The sequence below is a fragment of the Scleropages formosus genome, chromosome 18 (genome assembly GCF_900964775.1).
Source record: "Scleropages formosus chromosome 18, fSclFor1.1, whole genome shotgun sequence".
NCBI classification, from domain to species: Eukaryota; Metazoa; Chordata; class Actinopteri; order Osteoglossiformes; family Osteoglossidae; genus Scleropages; species Scleropages formosus.
Window position 1 is genome coordinate 24,966,908 of NC_041823.1, and position 21,261 is coordinate 24,988,168.

The 21,261-nt window shown below is 40.6% G+C and overlaps 2 protein-coding genes across 2 annotated transcripts; one reads left to right on the forward strand and one right to left on the reverse strand.

The window, feature by feature from the left end:
• Nucleotides 1-2,404: 2,404 nt before the first annotated feature.
• rragca (Ras-related GTP binding Ca) lies at nt 2,405-12,676 on the reverse strand. Its single transcript, XM_018726881.2, has 7 exons — nt 12,256-12,676; nt 10,614-10,817; nt 8,840-9,039; nt 7,198-7,312; nt 6,316-6,458; nt 4,089-4,237; nt 2,405-3,735 (listed from the first exon to the last, which is right to left on the reverse strand). The coding sequence occupies exons 1-7, from the start codon at nt 12,433-12,435 to the stop codon at nt 3,584-3,586; spliced, it is 1,143 nt and encodes a 380-aa protein (XP_018582397.1). The 5' UTR covers nt 12,436-12,676; the 3' UTR covers nt 2,405-3,583.
• Nucleotides 12,677-14,788: 2,112 nt separating this feature from the next.
• mycbp (MYC binding protein) lies at nt 14,789-19,357 on the forward strand. The gene is made up of 5 exons (XM_018726933.1): nt 14,789-14,913; nt 17,818-17,890; nt 17,998-18,046; nt 18,520-18,649; nt 18,913-19,357. Exons 1-5 carry the CDS (start codon nt 14,899-14,901, stop codon nt 18,955-18,957), a joined length of 312 nt encoding a protein of 103 aa, XP_018582449.1. The 5' UTR covers nt 14,789-14,898; the 3' UTR covers nt 18,958-19,357.
• The last annotated feature ends 1,904 nt before the right edge of the window (nt 19,358-21,261 follow it).

The following is a 21,261-nucleotide window of genomic DNA, read 5'->3' on the forward strand; positions in this document are numbered from 1 at the left end:
GTGGTCTTGGGTGCGATAGTACAGAGCCTATCTCTGAGTGGGTGGGTGCAATGCTGGGCGTTACACCCTGGAAAGGACACCAGTTCATCGGAAGGTAGCCCTCCCTCTCTCTCACTCACACACTCACTCACTCACACACTCACACACACAGTAATGTCAATCCACCCAAACTTTTCTTCCCATACAGAAAAAGCATGCAAACTCCACAAAGTCTGAGCTCGATTCGAATCTATGCCCAAACAGTCCATGTGCTGTGAGGTGTCAACTACCTGCTGCACCCCTGTATGATAGTGACTGATTAATCACTGATATTCTCTTGAAATAGGTTGATCCAGTCCTTATGCAGCTTTGCATGAACACTTGAAAAGGTAACGCATAGGAGTGCAGCGTTGTTGACGTCGCTGAATGGCACACTCCACAACAGGATTGCATCAAAGACCTCATAGAAGCCACACAATAGTAAGATCATAAAGAACTAAATTTTAAGAAAACTGCAAAAACCAAGAAAAGATCAGAACTTTGCAAATAGCCTGCGTGCATATTCTCACCACATTCAGTACAAAACAGTTCATGAAGCCTTTATGAGAATAAAATTTACATTATTAACTCACCATAATAAAGCAAATGTGTATATATAATTTTACTTTGGCCACTGGGCTTTGAAGTATGATAAGTGATGACATAATAATACAGTGCTTCCTGATTGGTGAGCAAAGTTAACCTGATTTTCAAATTAAAATCATATCCATACACTAATCTCAGATTTCAAACCAACAGCAGAAAGAATTCTAAATTGGCAACCATAATGCCTCAAAGCATTGTTGCATTATACCCAACTGGTAAACTATTTACCGCAAGTCTGTGATTACCTTTACTCTTTTCACCCTCTTACACAAAGATATGACATATATTCTAATAATTATGCAGATATTGCTTTGAAAAATGGGGCAAAAGCAACAATCCTCATTATAGAACAGCTTGTATGTAAAGGATCATCAAAAGCAATGAGTTTACAGTACTTTAAACCATCTCTTTGAAATTAGTGCAAAGCAGGATGATTACTAAAATATAAATCTAAAATCAGAGGTTATTTCATGACCTAGCCACATGAACACTTGGAAATTCAGAGTCCACTGTGAAAACAGATCAAAACTTTCCAGTTTGCAGTGGTAAGACTGCCATCTGCTTGTCTAAAGGAGAGATCACCCTTCTGATTTTAAAAAAAAAAAAGTGCCAGATTTTTTTCATTTTTAGATTTTACCTGTTGCTGCCTCCAGGAACCTGGAAGAGACAATCAGGAAAAATAAACAGGATCACCATCAGATAAGCTGTAAAAAGATAACACTGATTAAACATGTAGCAGCACAGTCCACCACGCAGGAGCTGGTGATGCCCAGGGAAACAGACTGAAGTGCAAATTCAACACTGAATCACATTGTTCAGATCAATGCTGTTCTCAGCAGTAAATTATACACCCTCCCAAAAAAACAATTTTAAAAAAGTAAACCCAAGGTGTATTCCAATGCAACAAATGGTAACTACATCTACTGAACATATCAATTTACATCTATCCATGTAAATGAGTAAACTTTTAAAATAAAAAAAAAAAAAAAAAATTTAAAAAAAGTACAGTATTTCAGAGAAAAGAAAATGATTAAGACCAAAAGGAGAAGCTGACTGAGTCCAGGAGATACAACTTGGGAGAAAGTTGTTCCTAGTCAGGCAGGGCCTTGAAGGGCTCTAGGTTTGTAAGCAACCCAGTGAACACAGGAGCCTCTGACCTTAGGGCCGAGTTCCATCATGAGTCAACTTCGCTATATGCTGCAAAATCCCCTTATAATGTATTATTCACATTTAGCGATTTAGCTGACACTTTTCTCCAAAGCGACTTAGAATGTTAAGGTTACAATTATTACAGTTCCAAGCTTACAATTATGTACCCATTTACACAGCTGAGTAATTTTACTGGAGCAATTTAGGGTAAGTACTTTGCTCAGGGGTACTATAGCTGGAGGTTAAACTTGCAACCTTACAATAGCGCGGCCAACGTTACAGTACAGCAGATGTTTGTTAGAGCTTACGACCAAATGCAAGGACTCAAAAATATTAGGTTAAGGGGATAACCATCACAAGTGCAAGATGTCAAAAGTTGAGTATGTTTTAAGGCCAGGACCACCTGAAAGACAGTTGCAATGGTCTTTTGTTGTTGCAGCCAACTGCTATGACCAACCAGGTGAAATAACTTGAGGTAAACATTGCTGCAGTACTTTGATCAGGTTTCATGTTCAACATATAAAGCAAGCAGAACAAAGAAAGCTATCCATTTTCAATAGCTAAAAACCATTTTACTACAGTACGAGGGGCAAAAGAGAAAGGAAAAAAAAAAAAAAAAAAAAAAAACTCATTTGCAGATGCACAGGTGATTTTATTGTTGTGCATGATAAAATGGCAGAACTTAAGTGGTAATGTGTGAAGAGTTTCTTCCGGCGGAGATATGTGACACTAAATCACCACACACCCCAAATGCCCTAAAAAGCAAAAACAGACAAGCTACATAACGGCTGTCTTACCTCCACTGAACAAGTGAGCAGTTTGGTCACATTTTTTGGATTGACTGATCTCAATTCCCCCCACGTTAAAATACAATGAGCCACATTAACACAAAACAACTATAAGCAACATTTTTCCACAGACATGCTTGGAATGGGCTTTTTAATGACATTGATTGTGCCAGTTTGTGTTCTCCAGTAAAGTACTCGTGAAAACCCACTGCAGTGTCTCAAACATTTCCCTTCAGCCAAAGCAGCTCCACATGTTCATGTGTGATTAGGGTTTAGGAAAATAAAAGGTCAAAGTTCAAAAAGAATCAGGTAAGTTCAACTTTCAGTGCCCTTACAGAAACACCACTCACATGTACACTCACCCTTTCCCTCATACGTAGGTACACTCTGAAAACATATGAAAAAGTCAGCAAACACATTATATAGGGGAAGGGGGGGGGGGAAGCAGTGGGAATGGTGTAGGTTCGCAAGACCCAAACGGTATCATGATGCCTTTGAAGTGTTAATGTTTCGGTGAAACCAAGTCTTTCTCCCAGCTTGGTCCACAATTGGTTAGACACCAGCCTCATCCCACTTAGTTCTTTATCTTTAGTAAGGAATAAATCTTTACGCATTTTCAAAATGGACTTTCAAGCAAAAAGAACCTGCAACTATCAAACTCTTCCAGAATTCCCTCTTACAGTAGTCAGGCCTTTTTAAAAGTAAGTTCCGATGCACACTTGACAAATTGCTGAAATTCTCTTTTGCTGGTCATGTGTCGATGCCTTGGAGTCCCACAAACAGGCTACCTTTTAGTTTCCTGTGCCGTTGCATCACGTGCCAGTTTTAGAGGTCTTCTTTATCTCTACATTCCAGTATAGCCTTTGCAGTCCTCAACTCTTCATTTTGTGGGTAAGGCTTCGGGACCAAAGATATAATTAATGTACTGTTGTGTCCCCCTCCACCTGTCCATTTCTGTCTTTCTTTCTCTCTCTCACACACTCACACTCACACACACATACATACACACAGACACACACACGCTACACAGGGCTCCTTGGAGTGCCATTGTGCGTTACTGCCTTCATGTTGGGTGTATTGGACAACAGGGAGCCTATTCGCTGGGTAGAGATTCCCACCTCAAACACCTCATGGATGGCTTTGCGGAAACAATGGAAATTGTAGTCTATTAAACCTGAGGGAAAAGAAAAAAAGGAAAGGTTAGTTTTTTTGGCAGCGCTGAAGCCAAATTTTTTTTACTTTTTGCAAGTAGCTCTCACTACAACAGACAAATGTGTGTCAATCCCAGCAATGTACAGAATTACCTTTATTTAATTACCAATTCAACCAAAAAGCAAATGCCCTTTGCAGGTTAGCGTCAAGCATTATGTTAAAATAAAAGACTCGCTTGAATTAATTCAATGTACGAGTCCTTTAGTTTCCCCTTTATTAAATATTTGTGTTTAAGGCTTCATTAGAGCCAAACAGGTGGTCACCAATCACTGTCCAGAGCAAAGACAAATTGCTCAGTCCTTCAACTCCACACACCTTTCCTCTCAAAGCTTTCCTCTCTAAGGATACAGACGAGTGCAAGGAACTTGGTGACCTCCTTCAGGTACAGGACGGTGGTGTTGTTGAGTTTGATGATGGCCATGGATTCTTTGTCATATGCACTGCCACTGCCATCCTCTTTCAAGCTAGAACACAGCAACAGAACACACGTGAGGACAGTGCCAACACATGAAGACAACAATGGCTGAAATTCCACATGGGGACAGGAGTGGATTCCAGAAAGAAAAAAAAAAAAAAAAAAAAACCCACAACAGGTATATTCCTGCAGCCAAACAACAATCTGAACAAAACACTCACAGCTTTTTATTACCCCTAAAACAAGCATCCATTTCCAAACACTACATATTCGCTGTACGAAAAAATGGGACTTTAATCCAATAACCAGTTCTCTATTTCAGTTACTTTTTGTTCATTCAATATATAGTAATTAACCATGTGAGGAGAGATAAAGTATCAATAATACACTTTAAAGACAGAGATCCATAGCAAAATATCACATATCCACATTCCATGAACATATCCACCACTGCTGTGATACGCTGGGAAACAAGTCTGAAAGATGGATCGAGTGGCCTCCCTCTCATCAGTCCTCATCCTCCTTGACCTGCCTGAAGCATTCAACACTGTCAACCACCAGATTGTACTCTCCTCTGTTGGTCAGCTTGGAATCAAAGGAACAGCAGTGAAATGCTTTGAGTCCTACCCATCAGACAGATCCTACCAAGTGGCCTAGACATTCATCTCTCCAGCTTCTCTCAACTGGCATCCCACAGGACTCAGTACTGGGCCCCCTACTCTTTTCAATCTATACCTCTCCCCTCAGCCCTGTCTTTGCTTCTCACGGATTCAACGACCACTATTACACCTATGATAACTAGCTGTTCCTCTCATTTTCACCTGGAGCATCAGAAATTTCCTTGTGTGTTGCTGCCTGCCTATCGGACATCTCTGCCTGGATGTCTGATCACCACTTACAACTCAACCTCTCCAAAACAGAGTTCCTTCACCCCCCAGCTGGCCTGTCTTCCTGTCAAGAACTCTATCAAACTGGACGACGCACTGATTTTCCCTGCCTCCTCAGCTAAGAGCCTAGGAGTGATTATTCACTCAAGTTTGTCTTTTTCTCAACACATCGAAGCCACAACTCAGACCTGCAGACACATCCTGCATAACATCCATAGGATCCGTCCCTATCTAACAGGCTGTGTGCAACTATTTGTCCAGGCCATGGTGACATCATATCTGGATACTGCAACTCTCTGCTGTCTGGCCTTCCAGCTACTGGCATCAAACCTCTACAGCTGATACAGAATGGTGCTGCACAAGTTGCGCTTCACCTGCCAAAGCATTCCCATCACTTCCCTTCCTCATCTCTCTGCACTGGTTTCCTACAGCGGCCCAGATCAAATTCAAGACTCTGATCGTGGGCTACAAAACAACAAATGGAACCGTTTCCCAGATGTCTATAAGACCTGATCATCCACTACACCCCAACAAGACCCACGCACAAAAGGTCCAAAATCAGAAGCGTAAGAGTTTTCGGTTTTGGCTTCGATATCATGGAAGGATCTCCAGATCTGACTCAAAACTGCTGAATCTCTCTCTACATTTAAGAAGGGTCTTAAAACTCATCTCTTCTGTACTCACCTCTCCCATTTATCTCTTAAGTTCATGTAATGTGTAAATGTTCATGCAGTATAACTGAGATCATAACTGTTGAATAACAAACTTTCACAGCTACTCGTAATTACATTTATTCATTTAGCAGACACTTTTCTCCAAAGTGACATACATCTCATAGAAAATACAATGTGGACATTACTTTAGCAGAAAGAGGCAGATGTGTGATTCTTAAGTACAGTTTGGTTCATATGGTGAAAGAAACAATGTACATCATACAGATAGTTGCATAAATCTATTTGATATCAATGATTCCTAATCACCTTCCTAGTAATTTTTTTAACACAAACATTTATGTTACATTACAATGCAGCTGCCATAAAACAGAGCACTCAGCAGTGGAATTTGAGGATCAAAAACGACATGCAGAATTCAGTAGTATGCTATCAAACATTGGTTGGTCTTCCGTGAAATGGTAAACAACACCAGGACGTTGTCCAAGTCTTCTGTTGGTGGTCAGTACTCAGACTGCTGGCATAAGTACCCTGACAGGCACTAACAGAAAACCCAGGTAAATACTCACCCATAAATACAGGAGACATCAATAACCACATCAATCATGTCGCAGCACAGCTCATATGACTGCATGTCCACTGGCGAGCTGTCTGTGGCAATGTAGATTTTGCTGACCACATCAAAGAGGAAGGCCTTTTCTATCCCCGAATTCTATATCCAAAACATCAAAGAGAAGACAAAGGGAGACTGTGGTGGAGCAAATAGCCACTTGTTTTGGTGTTTCACCTTTGGGACAGCTAGTTACTTATAAAAATGCACTGTGAGCAATTTTCAGCAGGATTACCACTAAAGCCACTAGAGGTGGGGGGGAGGAGGAAAAAAAAAAAAAAACCAAGTCAATACAAAAATAGTATTGTCTGACAAAACTATTTTTCACAGCCACTAGAACACAACCTGTATTGTTTCCTAGAGCAAAATACACCACCCAGATTAATAAGAAATACTGCAAAAGTGACTATTAGAACAAAAAAAGCCAAGGAGTCAGTCTTTTATTCACAGTTTAGAAATACAGGTTAGGATCCCCAGTGACATTTCTACCACCACAGAGTACAAAAAAAAGTTCTATCACTGTATCTGCAGCTGATAATTTCATGTTGAAACTGAATGTAAAATCTTGTTTGCACTTAAATGACACATTAAACAGCTCATATTACAAGTGCACCATGAAAGCACACAGCAGAATGGGCGAACACTCAGTGCACATCATCGATAGTGGCAACACCTACACTCACCCAAATATACCCTCAGAGTCTCGTGACAACAAAACTGCAGGCACCTGTGCCTCTGCAGTCTTTTTTTTTTTAAAAACTTCCCTTTATGTAGTAGCCTTATCAGAATACATGCCATGTCACAAAGGCCAGCAGTAGCCCAAGAATTACTGGTTACGTACAGATATGAAGATGTTCAAAAGGTTCTCCAGGGTCGGGAGCTGGGGGATGAGTTTCTGCACGACTTTGCTGAATGCTTCAAATATTGAGTGGTCATAGATGCTTGTCAAGTAAAAACTGAAACAAGAGAATGGAAATGCAAGTTTAGACAAGTATAGAGCACCATAAAAAGAGGAACTGACAATTTCACTTGCACACAAAAACACAGAACATCATTTGCAGGACTCTCATGACAGTCAAAGTGTAGCTAAGACCACCTCTGCCCAAAAGAACTCAGTGAACAAACAGTACAAAGCAAATGAGCCCTAAATTTAATGGGCAGCAAACCACGTTACAATAAGGCCTGGATTTTTTTTTAAAAATAGCATGGCCAAAGTTGCTTCTTGTAAAATGAGATTTGTTCAAACAAAAAAGGCCAGTGTACCTAGTACCTATGAACTACCTTTTTAATTCCAAAGAATTTTGACCAATTTCACCGAAGCCAAATGCAACACTGAGATGTCAATCCGGAATTTCAGCCAAGTACCACTTTGCACCAAGGCATTTTCCATTTTATCTGGTTATGTTCCCAGTGATTTCTTCAGATTTAAAAAAAAAAAAAAAAAAATTAAGCAACTTGTAAATTAGTTAAAGGCTAGAAGGGCTAGCTAATTAGTTGCCTTTAAAAGGAGGGGGGGACAATAACCAACAATGACTACAAAGAACAACTTTGGTACAGTGACAAGTGAATGCTCTGACTCCTCTTAAAAACACAACTGGGACTGGAAGTCCGCCTATGGGATTCCTGCCCTGGGAGAACAGGATTCTTGACCAGGTCAGAGGATGCACCACTGTAATAGGCAACTAGGCTCCTATGATGTCAGACTTCAAGAACAATTTTCATGCCTAACGTGCACCAACACTTTAAATTATTTGAACAATTCAAAGGCAGTAAGTACTATGTTGTATCATCTTCATCAGCAAGCCTCTGAAGAATTTGACAGTTGGCATAAGAGTATGCCAACCATTTACTACAAGCCTGTAATCTGTTTCCGCTACAGCTCTGGATGTCTAAGGTTAACAACTTGCAGCATCTCTTTATTGCACAAAACTAAAAGTTTTGGTGATCACACTGCTTTCTTAACTGAGACCTTATTGGCACTTTTGGTTCCTAGGCAGCAATTACCTTGAACTACAATGTGCGAAATGTTCATTCTGATGAGTTCTAACCAAAAACAAAACAAGGGTTTTTTGTGACACTAAAATAACATTACTTGAGAGTAATCTTTAAAAACATGCTTTTCCCCCAGTATAACCTTGAAAATGCTGAGAACATTAAGGGCAGCGTGCTAATGCTTAAATTCTACATTGTTGATAAACCATCTGCATTATTCTTCAGAACTCATCATCGAGACACACACACACACACACACACACACACACACACACACACACACACACACACACACAGTCCTTAAACTGTAAAGGAACCAACAACCAAAAGTCCCAACACAGACCAACCATGTTTATAGAAGTTAAGCTGTATGCAGGACAACATTTATACACAGAAGCACAGCATATCAGATTTCAACCAACATTTTGCAGACTTCGGTCATGGGGCACTGCTGAAGTACAGAACCAGAGAAAGTCCCCACCATGACCAACCTGAGGTGCAGCTTCTCCAGACTGGCATCAGCCAGGTCATCGTTAGCTCGCTGATGAATGTCACGTTGCGTCTCAATTTTGTGGTCATCAGACAAGCCATCTACTTTGTGAATGAAGACCTCGAAGTTTATCTCAGGGTTGACTCGGTACGCCCTGGACACAGTGAGGTGCAATCTGCCCAGTGCCTCCATGTAGTCATCCTACACATGTCCAGAAATGAAAATACACATGGGTCAGATCTAAGGGCCTCAGGACTTAAGGGTGTTACAAAAAAAGCCAGTCTCAGAACACCTCTCCCATCTCTGTAAAATGTAAAGTATCCACAGCTAACCACACCCTTTAGCATTTATAACAAAAGCCAAAAACAGACAATGGGCATATTTCAATGAGCAACTGTCAGCATATTCCAATAATGAAAGAATACAGCAGTGAGAAAAACTTCTGTTCATGATTTCTTTTCCAGTGAAATTCTTTAGATGTGAGTTTTACAGCAAAGTTTAATAGAAGTGAACCAATACTTGATGGAAAATATTATAGAGGGCTATGTTGTAACAGGAACATGAATGAAATTAGTTTTGTCTCAGAAAAAAAGATGTATCTACAACTCCTAAATCAAACCTGAAACAGCAGGCCCAAAACAGGCCTGACTCCCACAGATGCATGTGATAAGCAAAGTCATGATTCATCAGATTACTTCCATCATTTTTAAATGAAGTCCTTGCATTTAACTTAAAAATATATATGCTGCTAGGCCTGGGATATAAGACTTAAGAGAGAAAGGAATACAAATTTGTCAAGAGGGACCTGGTGCCAACAGCAGCACATGATTAAAGAAAGGACATCATAAATAGTCCTCTGAGGAAGTCATCCAAAATCTCGAGGCACATTTGCTCTCTAATAAATAAAAGACACTCCAAACTACAGGTGCCAGTTGAAACCATGTGAAAAACATGTTTGGAAATCAGTGAACATGTATCCAGAAGACAACCCATGTCAGGTTCATGAAGACAAGACAGGGAGGTATGCTTTAATTAGCTTTTGATTTTCAAGTGATAAACTCCTACATATTTCAGCAAGGCATCACTTATATTTGCAGTTCATATGCAAATTAATGTATTAGTTTTTCCACAGGTTTTAAAAAACTACTGGAACAAAAATTGCTGTAAGTACCACCTAAAAAAAACATAGCCCCCTACACATAATTTGTTCTGTAAAATCACCCCATTTAGGCAAAATCCTGTGGTGAACAGGGTTGAATTACAATTATTGGAACTTGAGACATCATTAAAGCAGCCATGAGGTGAATGCTATGTTTGAGAACTCAACAACAGCACTGAAAACATGTGAATAGGGGGACCTAACCACTGAAAGTTGGAACCAGCTTTTAATTAAAAAGTCTTTCAATTTAGTTGTCGTTACACCAGTTTGCACAACAGCATAAAAGCTATACAGCAAGTGCAATGTGCTGGGATTGAATTTTTTTCTTTTAAAAACATGCCACTGGCTGAAGTAACACTATCCATCTATTGTGGAAGTAAAATGGCCACATAAAAGGTAAAAACATTGCTGCACTGTATTTTCAAATGCCACTGTAGCACTATTTCCATTGTATACACCACCATCACATGAGGAGTGAGTAACACAAATCATGATAAGCTAACTAAAATGTGGTAGAAAAAAAAAAAAAAAGTACTTTTTTTTTCTTTTTTTAAGACTGTCAACTTTCAAACATTTTTCTTAACCTGTATGAAAATATTTACAGGAACTTTTTTACCTGTGCATCAATGACGAATATCAAGGCCCCAGTGCCCCTGAATATCATCTCGTAGTCAAAGGTGGGATCAAAGAAGTCTACTTGACCAGGAAAATCCCAGATCTGGAAGTTAACGAAGGAACTGTTGGAGATGTCATCTTTGTAGATCTTGTTGGTGCTCTCTAGAAAGAGTGTCTCGTTGGGAGACATCTTGTGGAAAACCACCTAAAGCAGAACAAAGGGGTCATAAGTCAGTACTGAGCCACCATTACCACAGCTGCCTCCAGCTTCTGTTACCACCCATGTTGTCAACAGTGAGGTCACTGCAGAGTATGACAACTGTCACAGGACCTGGAACTGTAATATATGTGGGTTGTCACTTGTGAAGAGGCAGTTAACAGAATTGAGGGACATTTTTGAAAAACAGTCCTGGATGCAGTGCTTGTCCATTTACCCATTCATACACATTCCCTAAGAAAACCCACCATGATTAAATCAAAAAAGGGCTTGAAGGAAAAGAGATGGGATTTTTTTCTGTACAATTACTTGTTAAAATTAAAAATGTATCCAGGGCTGCACATGATGATGCAGTGCAGCCTTGTTTTCTGCGGTAATGAAAGATTCCAACCCCACACCAGCAGCTGTGGTACAAGTACTCTTGAAACACAAGGTCCATATCCTACATTGATACATGAAAAAAAATGTCTTTAGTAAGTCACTGTAAAAGTTTAACACGGTCATTCGCCAACTGCACAAACCACTTAGTTCTCTTTACAATCGGGCCATGTCACCCGTGACAACACTCTGCCTGAACGCTAAAAATGTCTGCCATCGTATAATAATAAAATACGCAATTCTGTTATCAATTATTTATTGAGACTTTACGTGCCAGTGGCAGAGCTGCCTGCTACACGAACGTCTGCAACCAGACTTAACAGATTTCTTAAATATATAAAATAATGCCGCCACGACAGAGCGGCTATTCTTGTCCTCGCGCCGAGTTCAACGGCTTATTTCGCGCTTATTCCATGCGCGCGGCGCTACTCGCAGCTGAGCGGGGACGCGCGCGCTACCCTGGGGGGAGGTGCGGCGCGGTGCCCACACCGCCGTAAGCGAACGGCAGGACCAGGGCGGCGCTATTCGACTAGTGTAATGATCTGGCGTGTGGGTGGAGGAGCCTCCTGTCCGTACCGGTAACCGGGGTCACTCCAGGCAAACCGCAGCGGGGGCAGCAATAATAACAGATTAAGGGAAAGAAGGTGGACTCGCCCTCGCGCCGTCACGTGGCCGGCGCCGGCGCAAGCCACTGGCGAACTCCTTGCGCTAACGATCACAGTTTTTCAGCTGCTCAGTTATTCACACGACAGTCGCACTGACTGAATAAGAACCGCTGTCCTGTGACTTCGAGGTTGCGACATACAGTTTGGAAATCCACAGACAAACGCTGAAAACGGACTATGAGATAACTAGCAACTGGCTAACGGAGTTAGCAGGGGCGTAGCAAACGTACTACTAGTAGCAAAGAAGAACCCTAGAAGTTGTGGGCAGTCGGACAGAGAGAGGAGTTGCAGTTCAATTCGAGGCGTCCAGAAAGGAGACGTATATTATCATGTCCGCGTGTTGTCAGCAGCTCCTCGCGGCAGGGGAGTCGCGAGCGTTCTACCTTCTGTATGGAGGACTTGCCGCTCCGCCGCAGCCCCATTAATAGTATCCTGGGTTTGCTGTCGGAAGGCGCCGGATTGTCGTCGATATCGGCCTCCTCCACCCCGTAGCCGAAGTCTTTGGGAAAGGAGTCCACCACCCCGTAGCTGTCCGCCAGCGGTTCTTCGTACTGAATCGACATTTTGACCTGACGACGCAAAAGCTTCCCCAAACCCCCCCTTTCCCCTCTTCGGAATCGCCGATTCCTTCCCCCGCCGCCTCCGCATAAACCCGCAGCGAAGAAATAATATTTTACAAGCTTCCTGTCGGAAACAACAAGCTAAAAGAGAATGTCTATTTGTTTCTGTGTTCTCCTTTAAATCTTTTCAGCTCCAATGTTTCTCGCTCGGCGAAGCCCTGCGTTTGAACCCGCCTTCCACTCTACGATTGGTTTGCGTGCTAAAAGCGTCTACGACGATTCGTCGAGAGGACTGTCAGTCGGAGAAATAGCGAGGCACCAGGGTGGGTCACTCCGTGTCATATGTTCTGTAGTCACCTGACTGTGTGCCTGGCGTGCGGCCTTCTTTGATGACCTTTCACCTGAGCTCGACGAAGCTCCACAGTCTGCTGTAGGTTTATTTTTTAGGCAACTGAAATGCTGGAAAACCACGACATTGGTAGCCTACAAACGAATACATTTAAGCAGAATTGTTACAAACCCCCCCTTTTTTTTTAACACTAATCTAGAGACATGTCCAGAACAGCCAAACTGCTTTATGCACAAATAAGATATATTTTATAGAAATATTTAAAAAAAAAAAATTATTACATACATGTACATTTGTGACATGTCGACAGGAATCCAAAGTCAACTTTATTGTAACTTCCACAATATGTTTGGAACATAAAATCAGAGTGAAATAGCATTTCTCCTGGACCACGGGGTGACACAGAGGACAACGTGTACAACATAAGCTATTACTACTACAGCACAGTTCACAATAACTAACTACTAAACTAAAAGTAATAAATAGAAATGTAAACAGATTTAAGTCGTAATGAAAAAAGTGAGTTTTTGTACAATAATTGTTTGGAAAAGAGGGGTTGTGTGACCTAATGTAGGTTGATGTGGAATGTATTAAAGAAATACAGCAGCTATACTTGGGATGGACCCCAATTTAACTGAGGTTTCAACACAGACTGTCGGAGACTTGGGAGGACAATCTTTGCAGACTGCATGAGAGCAGCTGGTGATCCTTAAATGGGGGGGTTTGAGCCTGGTGGTCAGAGGTCAGGATTCTAGTATGTATTGGGTGGTTATGGGTGCTCATGTTCCAACAGTGTTCCTCCAGTTCTCACAGGTGTGACAGATGCAGACCATTATAACAGGTCTGTTTTATGGAGAGCTGCACAGCATTGAGGTCTGAAGACTCAAAATTTTGGTCAGGTGAGACCCACATGTAGGGATTTTGTTTTAATGTGTAGTAAAACTGGTATCTATCTGTATAAAGATTTTTTTTTTCTTCTGAGCCAATGTTGTAATTATTATTATTATTATTACTAACCTTTTAGTTGATGCTCTTGTTCAAGGCATCTTCCAATATTAAAGTAGTTTTTTACATATTTATACAGCTGGGTATTTTTTCTGGAACAATTTATGATAAGTACCTTGCTCAAAAGTGCTGAAACAGGAGGAGATTTGAACTGGGGACATTCCGATCGCAAGGCAACAACTCTAAGCACTACACCACCTAGTAATGATATTTTTCCTCAGCACCCGTGTGAAACATCAACAATTTTGACACTACATTAATTATCTTAATACACAATTATGTTTACATTTGAGCAACTGATGTTTTGACTTTAAGGCTCATTAAAATAAATTTTCTGTGCTTGTCACAAATATATGCTTATGTTGCTTACCATAAGAGCACAGATTTCCAGTCTAGGCCATTAATTTAATGATTAAATGGCTTTGATTGTGTTTTGTGGTCCTCCAAAAGTAAATGTTAATGAAAATTAAATTGTTGAAAAAAATCCTCATTTCAGTCATTTACAGATGTGGAGTGCTTGTGTAAGGGCCTAATTGTTTAAATGTAAAGCCATCATTTGGTTACAAAGATATTTTGTAAACCGCACCAGATGTCATTGCAAACTAATCCTGCAGGATTAGTTTGACATATACCTCATTGAGATCTGCAATACAATAAAAATCCACAAGATGGCACAACAGTTTTTTTTTTTTTTTTTTTTTTTTTTTTTTCCCCCCCCCCCCATCTGCAGCGATACTAAAACGTGTACAGGCGGGTTCAGTGCTGTTTTTAAGTCATTAAAATCCAATTTAATACGCACGTTTCGTTTAACAGTGTTAGAACAACTAACCTTGTGCGTTTCAGATTTTGTTAATGTGTCATTACATATGAAGTATGCAGTTTGCCTAAACGACTACGTATTTCATAAAAGCTTATGTTCTTTGATTACATTCTAAGGTTGTAAGCAATAAAAGTCTCACTTAGCAGCGGTTTCCAATGGTTACACATAAGCTGCACGAGCGTGCTTGCCCCTGGGATGCGCATGCGCAGAGCGGCGACTCACGAAGGTCGGCTGTTGCGGAGAAACGGATAGAGAAAGAAAACTTGTGAAGGCGGCCGATTTGTTCACTAAAATGGCACATTACAGAGTGAGTACACGTGTATTTTCACACTGCTACCCCGAGCAGACACTCTGGACCCGCAGCCGTTCCCTTTGCGTAGAACAGAGGAAGTTTCACTTGTTTTCGAGCACTCGTTAGCTTCGCCAGCTAGCAAACCGACTCCAACCACAGCACAGCTCGCGCTGCTAAGTAATAATTTTTAATAACTATAATAATTAACTAGTTTTGAGTTACCTAGAAAGCTCGTTTTCTAATGCTTCAACAGTTATTGTAACGGTCGGTAAGTACTGTAATCCAAGTTTAGTCAGCAGTGTGCTTGTCTCTCTCTCTGCCTGGTGGGGTGCCCATCATGATGATGTAAAAGTTTTCCGTGGAGACGGATACCCCACAGAAAAGTCTTAACATGGACTATAACAACAGTGTGCTCACCCTTTTCATGCTTACAACACATTTGTAAATATTCAGTTAGAGCAAAATGGAATTTTTAGAAGGTATACAGCACACTTTGTCCCTTTAAGTAAAAAAGGGTACTAGACTCTAGGGTACATGAGTGTTAGAGTGTGATATGGTCCAGTACAGTGTTCTTAACCACAGCGTTTTACCACAAACCTGTGGTGTGTGTTTGCCACTAGCCTGTCTGCCCTTCCGTCTCTTAGAAATACACGGAGCCCAGTTTGGGGGGCAGGTAGTATAGAAGTTGGGGCCATTGCTTTGTAACCCGAAGGTCCTGGATTCTCTTGATCACAGTACTGTACTTAGCCTGACTTGATACAATGAGAATCCCCAGCTGTATAAGTGGGTAAATCTCTAAAGTTTATTAACACTGTAATATACATTGGGCAAAGGAATCAAGCTTAAAAAACAGTTGGTGGTAAGTGTTGAGCCATGATACATGGGTCATTTCAAACTGTTGTGTTCTCACCACACTGCAGTTTTAGAAGACCATTTGTAAGCAGGTTCTCCAGAACTCATTGTTGGGTTTGTGATTTATTCTCTAGCATGAACAAAAGAGCCCGTTTCTGCCGCAAGGGTTGCAAGTAGAGCCGCTACTCCTCGGGATTGAGAGGAGCCAGTTGAGATAGTTTGGGCATCTGGTAAGGATGCCCCCTGGGCGCCTCCCTTTGAAGGTATACCAGGCACGGCCAACTGGGACGAGACCCCAAGGTCGGCCCCAGACCCGCTGGAGAGATTATATCTCCCAGTTGGCCTAGGAGCGGCTGGGGATCCCCTGAGTTGAGCTGGAGGAAGTTGTGGGGGACAGGGGCGGCTGGGCTTCTCTGCTCTCTCTATTGCTGCCAGGACCTAAGGAGATAGGATGGATGAACAAAAAAGTACTGGGCTGAAAAGGTGCACATGCTGTTCTCGTTACGCTGCATAAGAGACCCATCTTTATTCTGATACTCTCTTAGCCAAGATGTCAGGGTGGACACGGGAAGTTTGATTCCCAGCATGTGTGGAGGCCCACCATTTGGGGAAAAAATCACCCCCAACACAGCTTGAGCACCTAAATCAAACTATGAATGGCCATTAATCATTCATACTGCACAAATAAACAGACACCAAGATACTTCCTTGGGTTGGGCAAGTGAGAAAATTCACTAGAAGATTTTGAACATTGGCAGACTTTATACATTATTACTGTAATTCTCAGCATTGTGTCGTTAAAGGAATCAACCTTAAATATGTAATCTAATATACGCCTTGTAAAAAACAGAACAAATATGTAATCGGGCATTGCTGAGATCTGGGACAGGACTTTTTTTTTTTTTTTTTTTTAAATTTCCATTTTAGGTTTTTTGGTTATAAATCAAAATTTTATGTAGGACATTTTGCCCAAATTCCCAAGAATGTCTGTAATACTTCTAGAAATAAATTACACTTCAATAAATTTCAATGCAAGGTATGAATCGTGTTTTACCTATTGGGCTATATTAAGTATTATATCCATTTTGTTTGTGAGTACAAGTACATTTTAGAGGCATAATTATGAAAATTTGCTGCCTCTTTCAAATCTGAAAGTTTTTGCAAAATACACTAGGAGTTCTTCCTCCCAACACCTCAAAAATATGATGGTTGTGGTGGCAAGTGGCTGCAAGCCAGGGTCTGGAAAAGACATGTCCTCATTCAGTTGGTCTTTTGGGCCTAACAGTCAATGCGGAATCAGACATTGTTCGACCAGTTTGACTGAGTTGTGCACCAAATATGAATGAAATTGGTGTGAGACTCCAACTTTATATTTGTCTGTGCTTTACTTTTCGGTGCTGATTTTGTCAGTCCTTCTTTTGCATATTTAGTTTTGCTTAGCTCATTATTCAGTGGGATTATAAAATGGCACTGCTGGCTTTACAATGAAGAATGAAGCTCCTGTACATCGATCCATTCCCCCCCCCCCAGAATCACAATGGCAAGATGGACTCAGAAGTTTATGCTGTCTTGCAGTATGAGTCTGCTGTGGTAGCATTGTACAGTTAGTAGCTTCAGTGGGAAATTTCAGATGTTGCCAACAAACTGGATGTTTCTGTATTTTGCATTGGTTGTAATGGAAAGAGTTAATGACAGTTTATGCAACCTTTTCCCAATTCTTCTGACTGGACAATGTTCTGTTTTGTACAGCGTGTATGAATCAGTGCATAAAGTGTAAATTTGAAGACACTGTCCAAACATGCTGTTTGTGTTTCAGCTACTTATTAAAACAATGGTAAGGGAACTTCACATGAGTGTCTGCCTACAGTTACTCTTAAAGGTGACAGAATGTGGGAAGAAACATTTAGCCACACAGGATCATCCCATGCTCTGCACTCTACTGGCAAACTCAACTGGTCTGCTCTATGATGCACTCGGCTTTTTTGTTTTCAGGTGACTGGTATTGTGCATTTGTTAATACAATAATGAATTAAGAACTGGTTGATGTTCTCCCGTTTCTATTTTAAGGCTTCAGAGTCCAAGCGTGAACAGTTTCGAAGATACCTGGAGAAGGCCGGGGTTCTTGACAGCCTCACCAACGGTTAGGCTTGTGGCAGACCGCCACCATCACCTCTGACACTTGTTGCTTGTAGCCTAGTAGTTACCTACTGAGTTCATACAATAACTGCATTTCAATCTCTCGTACAGTTTTGGTCGCGCTTTACGAAGAGACGGATAAGCCCAACAATCCTTTGGAGTATCTTTTGCCAAAAAAAATTATAATTTTTGTTCCTTAATCCACAGAGGTGTGTAATTTTGTTATAGCTATTTAATCCTAGTTGGAGTAAGTGTTCTGGATTCCAGTATGAAACTTGCCAACCGTGTGTCGGTTTAGTTGAACCACTGAACAGTACTGTCATTGTATATTTTATCCAGTGCAAACATCCAGTTACTTTAGTGCAGAGATTGGCAGATTCAGTCTCTGAAACTTTCTGCTTACAGAAAATATTAGTTGCTAACTTATGCATGAAAGATGAGGTGATGAGACAATATTTACATTAATTCATTTGTACGTGATCTTATACAAAGCGACGTACAACTCGGGGTGCTTCAGTGAAGCAATAAACAGCGAAACTGAACTGAAAACCAACACACCCTGCAGCTTTGGAAGACTTGAGTTTCTGAGCTTTGCTTTCCTGAAGTATGTAAGCCCTTTAACAGTCACTTCAGATTCCTCAGGCATCACCTAGGTGCAGCTGGCCCAGAAGCGACAGACACAGAGCTGCTGCGCCAAGAGGTGGCTGAGCTGCGGCAGAAGTGCGACCGGCTGATGGAAGAGAACAAAGAGCTTAGGAACAAGGTATCCCTGCTTTTATTGCAAAACGTGTGCACACCATGGTTTTCTCAGCTCTGTTCCTGAGTTTATTATATCAAAGTGTTTTAGTCATGATACATAAAGTTATTAATCCATTTGTTCCGTACAAAGGTAGTCAGTATTTTATAGGGCTAAAAATTTGGAAATCCTGCAGTCCAGCAACACCAGAAGTGTATAAAATTGGTTTGCACTCTTACATGACTTTTGAATGAACTCTGTCATCTGCCTTTCTCTGCTTCTTTTTTTAGCTTTTGCATTATGAACCTGCACAAGGAGATGGAGCACCTGAATAAGACTACCTCTGTCCAGACCAAAACTTCTTTCCTCACCTTGGAATATGACTTTAAAGAATGGCAACACTGGAAATGCAAGGGATTTTGTGTTTATAGTAATATAAATAGCTGAAGTGTTAATGTCTCAACATACTGTATTTTGTCCTTTTTTTCAAGTGGGATTTATAAGTTCAATACACATTTGAAGCAAGCAGTTGTTGTGCTCAAGTTATTTATAGTAGAGAATGTGTGATCAGTATGAAGTTTAAAATCATAATGGAATTCATTGAAGTACATTTTTCTAACACATTACAAATTTTTTTCACAGCTCTTCATATTTAAGGGAAAGTTTTAGTGCTTTTTGTTTGTATTTATGGAATGTAGTGGATTAAGTATGCTGGATAGATCCACATTTATGAAATGGGGGCCAACCCCATACACACTACCCAGACTGACTGATCATATTTATCATTTGATTTTGCACAAAAGGCCAGTTGCTTCACTCTGGGGAAGAAAAGTTGTTACAGCCTATTATCTTTCACACAAAATGAAATTGATACAGTAGTGGCTGGATTGTTTTAGTGCATACAAACAAAGGTCCAGTAGTTCTGTTCTGTACCTCATGTCAATACTGCAAATTTAGGCATAATTTTAATTCACTTCAGTACAAGCAGTTTGTCATCTGTCATTTCTTGCCATTTGTACTTGTAAATCAGATGAGTATGTTCTGTTACCATTTTAAAAGTTTTTTTTTTTAATCAGGACTCGGGGGAGGGGGAGCAGGCATGTCCCCTGTAATGGACTGGCATCCTGTGCAGGATGTACCCTGCTTGACACCCTGTTTTTGGTACAGGCTCTAGACTGGCATTGCCCTGCATTTGACAAGTGGTTATTGATTGATTGAATGAATGTATACTAACCTATTTCCAACAAGAGAAGAGTGGTAGAAATTAAGTTGTAATTTACCCTACAAATATTAAGTTTGCTTTTCTAAAAATCAAGCCATGAGTAAGAGAATATGGGATGGACATACTTGGGGAAAAATACATTCTGAATTCAAAATACAGGTTCATTTAAAGGAAAACTTTATTTTGTACCAAAAAAAAAAAAAAAACGATCATGAAGCAAAAGTTTCCTTGTTTCCCAAAGGCACTGCTTGAACACCCTGGTCACTCCTCATACCTTCCCAATAAATAAAACACAAAGCATTCAGTACATCATACGCAACATTTTAAAAGATATTTGCACTAATCTGAATGAAAAATTTTGAAACTTGTTTCTAACAATATTTCAAATGATGCACTTTTTTTCTTGTGTAACAGAAGGACAACAAGTTGTAATTTTGGTCACATCCTGAGATAAAATCTCATGACAATATTCATTGCAGAACATGTTTTTACTGTAGTATAGTGTTAATACATACATAGAATATAATTTATGTATAATGTTTACATGCTGTGTAATAGTTATAGGTTTGTTTCTATAAATCTCTTACTGTTACAAGAAACAGTGAGACAGCTGGGGAGGAATTCTTTTATACTCAATTTCTGAAAATGTTTCTGACCGGTTATGGTAATTTAGCTCTTGTTGCTACAGTAATTAGGAATATTGAAAAATACTGTGTGAAACTTGGGCTGTGCCTTATTTGCAGCCTAGTAGCAAAGCGTTTGCTCTTCATAGCTCAATATCACAATGTAAAGGTGCAAAATTCATGCTTCTGAGCCAAATATGCAAAACTATAATTCCAGCTGTCATCTTTCATTTCTAGTTAAAAGATGATACTAATAGCTAAATTGCTATATGTACAGCTGCCAAAGAAAACAACCTTGGAGCTGAGCTGGAACTGTGCTTTCTCCCACATTATCAGCAATTATCCAATTTACCAGCCACTCATTTTCTGAGTGCCTTGTTTATCAAGAGTAGCTGCATATCAGAGAGTTTTGCAAGCAGTGTGTTGGCAAAGTGCAACAGCAGCTGGCATCTGCCACAAGATGTTCAAGGAAAAGTGGCAAAGCCAAGTGGCTGAGATTCCAACCAAAGAACAAAGCATCACAGTAGGTCCCTTTGGTCTGCTCAGCTCCTACCATCAGTTTTACTGTTTTTCACCATCATTCTTACTTTATATAAGATCAGCCCTGGTAAATCCCACCCTTCAAAGCTTAAAAGTGCCTGTTTCTTCTCACACACACACACACACACATTTTCTGAACCGCTTATCCCATATGGGGTCACGGGGAACCGGAGCCTACCCGGTAACACAGGGCGTAAGGCCGGAGGGGGAGGGGACACACCCAGGACAGGACGCCAGTCTGTCGCAAGGCACCC